At 35.8% G+C, this 5,470-nt stretch overlaps 1 protein-coding gene across 1 annotated transcript; it reads right to left on the reverse strand.

The window, feature by feature from the left end:
• Window positions 1-775: 775 nt before the first annotated feature.
• LOC124844936 (uncharacterized) lies at window positions 776-5,086 on the reverse strand. Its single transcript, XM_047321956.2, has 3 exons — window positions 3,891-5,086; window positions 2,095-2,353; window positions 776-1,506 (listed from the first exon to the last, which is right to left on the reverse strand). Exons 1-3 carry the CDS (start codon window positions 5,069-5,071, stop codon window positions 1,342-1,344), a joined length of 1,605 nt encoding a protein of 534 aa, XP_047177912.1. The 5' UTR covers window positions 5,072-5,086; the 3' UTR covers window positions 776-1,341.
• Between the last annotated feature and the right edge of the window lie 384 nt (window positions 5,087-5,470).

A 5,470-nucleotide genomic window follows, 5' to 3' on the forward strand; every position in this document is an offset into this window, starting at 1 on the left:
CTGTTAACTTTAATATCCATGGCTATAATTTTATTTATTAACTTTTTTATGAACAGTGAATCTAGTAAATATAATTTTATGATTGTTTTATACTAATTATAAAATCTTATTTCTTTTATCATATAAATATTAAAAAATAAGATTATAAAATAAGATAATTATATTAACAAATTAACGTAAAAAATTTAACTAACAGATACGCAATAAAAAAATATAGAATTCTAAATATTCAAAAAATAAAAAATTGAAGAAAAATAAAAAATATTTTTATGATAAACTTAAACTTTAATTAAGTCTTTAATTTTCAACATAATCAAGCATTAAATAGTTTATCTTGATGTGTCAGAATTACTAAAGAATATTCTCTTCTACCATGTTCATATCCATTGTTTTACTTCCTACTCATCTTGTCACATTATATTCACTTGATTTGTTTGTTAACTCGAGATGTTTATAATCTCATGAAGTAGAGACCACTTTTATTTAATTTTTGAAGATAAAAATAACAATTTTCTTGCAACTTGAGCTAAACTTATACATATATATAAAAACTAAAATCAAATTTCGATATAAAAATAAGATAAAAGAGTTTTAATAAAATGTGTTCCTAACATTTTCCCTTAATAACATTGTACTGAACAAAAATACTGACCAGTCTGGTGGCTGATAAGAACCTGGCTGTTTGACACAACTGGCATCCATTTCTGTAGAAAGTTGCTGTGATGTCGCCATCGTGCTACAAGATACCATTCTTTCATTTAATAGAGCTTCCACCTTCAAAAACTTTTTTTCTATTTCAAGATATCAAATTATACATGGTTGTTTGATACATGATAACGAAACTCAGCTTTCTAAAGCTTTAACTCTTCACCAAACACATACAGCACTAGTTGGTGGGCAATTTTTAAATGCACCCACATGGATAGATACACACTATCGTGTTTATGGCAAGAACCCAGCATGCAAATCCTACGCTACATGTTTTTGGCACTTCTGCCTTGCACATCGAAACTCTATAATCTAATTTTCTTACTCTTATACACATATAACAGACACCACCAAAAGTGAGGATCCTGCTTGCTCCACAATCTGCCATTGAGTTCAATTACCGAAAGTGGTTCCAAGCACGATGTAAGAAATGGAAACACCTCTCCAGTGGGGAGGGGAAGAACATGTACAGAACTTAGTACTTAAGTTTGAGAGAAGATCTCATTATTTTGCACATGTTTATGATTCTCCTTCCTTTGCTTTCTCATATCCAATAATGGTGTGTATGCAAACCTATGACGGAGGATGACACTGAAGCTTTCTATCATCACTACATTGAAGAAACGATTATTATCATTTATCATCACTACTGTTGTTATGGTGCATCCTATTTTGCACTGCTTTTACAGCTGCAACTCTGGCTGCGTTGGCCGCTTTATTAGCTGCTGCCACTACTTTATTCATCCCGTCATCTACCTTTACCATGCTGTGAGCTTTCTCAGCAGCAGAATGTGCATCCTGGAAAGAACAAGAGAGAAGTAAATACGGTGGTTTAAGGACCAACAAGTTGATGATGAAGTTAGGGAAAATTCTGGTTTCTTCCTGATTTTGTTATTTGATTATCCTTCACAATAACAACCAGGAAGAAACAATGAAAGCAACTATATTATGGCAGGCAAAACAGGATGAGGTTACACAGGTTTCCTAATGTGAGCATAGAGCCAAAAGTATAATATTTATTGTATTGAAAATACAAAATTAATCATTCAATGTTTACTTTTTTTTTTAGTAATTTAAAAGCATGTAATTTTTCATACATAGTGATGAGAAACCATCCGACCAAGGCCACTCTTTTCTTGACTAAGAGAATAGAAGAAAATGAAGCTTCAAAGAAGAACACTCTACTCATTTGGAGAGTACAATGTTAGAAATTGTCATCACATTGTGTTTATGCTTACGCATTAGAAAGGAGGTTAATTACATTTATATCATTGTTTTTAGTTCTACCCTTTTCCTGATAAGAGAATAACTACCCTCACCCCTTATACCCTATCCTTTCCAATTATATACATGTCAATCCATTCTAAGTGCAAAATATAACATTACCTGTACTGCACTGGAAACCTTGGCATGGTCCACATCACATGGAGACCCAGTAGGACTATTCTGTCGTTTAGGATCATCAAGAATCCCATTCTGCCAGTGGCCACACTGTGTTTCCCCATTTCGGAAAGTGTACATTCCCAGTCCTTGTCTTCTTCCTTCATGCCATGCCCCCTCATACCGATGACCATTCTGAAATTGATACACTCCAAAACCATGCATCTTGTCGGCAAAATATTCACCGGCGTATTTGTCCCCATTTCTGCAGTACACATAAAATGAGAGTGTAAAGACACATTTCCAAGTCTTCCCATCACAATTGTTCTATTGTGATGCATTCAATATATGCAGTGAACTAAAGATTCCATTAATGACAATCACAGCCTTGTACCACCTTCCAATGAGATTGTTCTTTAATTCATGTTAAAAAATGAGAAGTGGTTAAGAATAGGGAAATTATACAATCTGGAAACGTGGATCAAATTCAATAGTGAATTTCAATTATTAATGTTACAAGGTTAAAGAAGTTCGAAAGAGTCAGAGTTATAATATTCTTATATATTGATATAGTAGCTGAGAAATATTTCAAATGCAATTACACTAAGAGTAACAGAGCCAGTATTTCATATCATTTCTCAAGTATCTTATAGCAGGATGTGTATATTGCGCGTAAAATTGGTTGACACATAATATACTTGATTAATTGACATCAGCAAGGACAGGTAGCAAATTCATAATCTTGAGGGAGATCATCAATAAGCAGGTAAATTGTCTACAAGAAAAGTGGCCCAAAAAACTTTGATCTACTACACATGCTTACAAACAGGATGTGCTTTAATCATCAATACTTGATTAAATTGTTGAATCGTGGTTAGTGAGAAACTAGACCAACCCATTTGGCTTCTGACAGTAATAGAAACAACTGATTGAATTACAGTGTAAAAGCAAAGACGGCAGAAAATCGTTCATGTTAGCCAGAGCAACAAAACTTTGGCATTATGAGTTCCAACCAGTGAAGCACAGTAAATCCAAATCAATATACGTGTATATCTGTAAAATAAGATAGGGAATGTAAAACCTCATAAATCAAAAACTTATGTGTCTAATACAGGCTGTTGACAATTTGAATGGTCATTGTTGCAACTGAAACTTTATATAGAGATGGGGCCTAGAATCATAATGACCAGCAGAGGTAAATATATCCACACATAATATAGGTAAATTTAAGAAGTCATAATTGAAGCACTGAGATATTGGATCCAATAATGCTTTCCTGGCCAAATGAACATATTTCTAAACTTTGGCTATGGAAACACCGAAGTTTTCATCAAAAGAAAATAAAATAGGCTTGAATCAGATGAAGATAGAAGTTCCCCCAACAAATCATGGTTTTGGAAATGTTCAACAAGTTCCAACAAGATAACCAAAGTCACATTGCATTGAACATCGAGAACACTAAACCTAAACACATTATGTACACATTACTAAAATCCCACTTTAATTCTAGAAATTGTATTCATCCTGGACTTCATTTACCTCTATAACTGACAAAGCAAGTATAGGTCCTCACTCTGCAAAAACATTGTTTACATATTTTTTGGGTAAACTTTTCAAAAGACATGTAAAATAAGAAAATAAAGGGTACAATTTGAATTCATCTTAAATGTTAAAATTAGTATTTGAAGTATTAAAATTTAGCTCTCACAGAAAATTAAATGAGAACACACGCGTAAACTTATTTATTTTCTTCTCCTATGAAGACTTACTGAGAAATTGTAAATTGAAAAGCAAAAACAAACCTGAAATGGTACTGTCCGTGTCCGTGTTTGACACCCCATTTGAACCCCCCAACATAGCGGCTCCCATCAATGCAAGTGTGAACTCCAAAGCCATGACACTGCCCATTAGACCACTCACCACCATACACATCACCACTGTAGAACCCATAGATCCCCATTCCATGCCTCAAACCTTCCCTATACTGCCCTCTATACCTGCTCCCCCTTGCCCATGTCTCCACACCATACCCATCATACTTCCCATCAACCCAATCCCCCTCATACCTCCCACTCATGTGATAGTGATAAACCCCACTTCCCCAACACTTTCCCTTCTGGAATTCACCCTCGTACACATCCCCATTGCTGTAAACTTGCACCCAACATCCCCAACTCGTGCTCTTCACTTGCTTAGGGTTCGACCCAATGGACCACACCACAGGGTGAGTAGAAGAGGAGGAAGAAGAAGACGACGATGATGAAAATTTGGCGGGGAACAATCGAGTGAAGAGCAACAGTGCCAGATTGAGGGAAATCAACAGTGCTGCTGAGCAAGCAATGACGGAGAAGAAATCCAAAGGGCTAGGGTTTGAAAAGAGAAAGTAGAGGGAAGGAAGGGGGAGGAACATGAGGAAACGGAAGCGAGGGAGAAGCTTGGAAGTTGGAAACTTTGCGCCAAAGGGTGTTGGAAAAAGACAGCAAGGGAGGGCCATGACGGGTATTCTCTTGCGGGGCGAAATTTCAGATGGGTTATTGGAGAAGCGGTCATGGTGACAGGGAGTGTTTGGTGAGTTTGGTGGCGGTGGATGGGGAGAGGAGGGTGAAACCTGAATTGAGAAATGGGTTTGCGATTGCTTTTGGTTTTGGGGAAGAGGAATTAAAGTGGCATCCTCAGAAGAGAGGTGTGAGTTCTCTTCTCCGATGTGAAGGTCGGGCTTGTGGTGGTGATGCATTAACACACAAAGAAAGTCACACTGTGACACTGCTATGAGAAGTGTTTTGCGATTGTGATTATGGTTTTGCTTTTCTTTTGTGGAAGTTGGTTGTTGCTGCTGTTTGTGGCTTTGGTTAAACTTGTTGGAATGAGAGGAAAAAGAAGGTGGAAAAATGCAGTTTGTGTCTGTTTTGGGGTCCAACAGGAATACTAATGCTAATGCCGCCAATGGAATGTGATGATAAGAGAGATTTGGGAAAGGGTGCATGTGAATTTAAAAGGGACATAGACTTTGTCTGAATTTTCTAAATTGCCACAAAAAGCTCAATCTTATGTGGTTAGGTTGCAACTTGATTCTTGAGGGACTTTCTAATTTCTCACCCTTATACCTTCACCCAAGATTGCAACTTCCAATGCCAAGTTTAAAGGATAAATTATGGTAGCTGTTTTGCATGCTTAGTTATCATGCCAATCTAGCAGAGAGAAAACAAAGAAATGAGGCTGATAAAAAAGTAGACCTTCCATTGTATAAGTTTTATATTATTTATTAATTATTAAGAATTATATTAACAATTATTACAGTGTGTTAATAATCTAAAAGTTTTTATATCTATAATAAATACTTATCAAACTCTTTTTTATTAAATCACTTGTTGCATTTATTTTA

Source organism: Vigna umbellata, chromosome 1 (genome assembly GCF_029865625.1).
Source record: "Vigna umbellata cultivar VRB3 chromosome 1, Vumbellata_1.0, whole genome shotgun sequence".
In the NCBI taxonomy this organism is placed as follows: Eukaryota; Viridiplantae; Streptophyta; class Magnoliopsida; order Fabales; family Fabaceae; genus Vigna; species Vigna umbellata.

Coding starts and splice junctions, on each gene's coding strand:
- LOC124844936 (XM_047321956.2), bottom strand. CDS start 5,071: ATGCACCCTTTCCCAAATCTCTCTTATCATCACATTCCATTGGCGGCA. Junction 2,354..3,890: donor CACGGACAGTACCATTTCAG/GTTTGTTTTTGC, acceptor TGTGTACTGCAG/AAATGGGGACAAATACGCCG. Junction 1,507..2,094: donor AGGTTTCCAGTGCAGTACAG/GTAATGTTATAT, acceptor TGTTCTTTCCAG/GATGCACATTCTGCTGCTGA.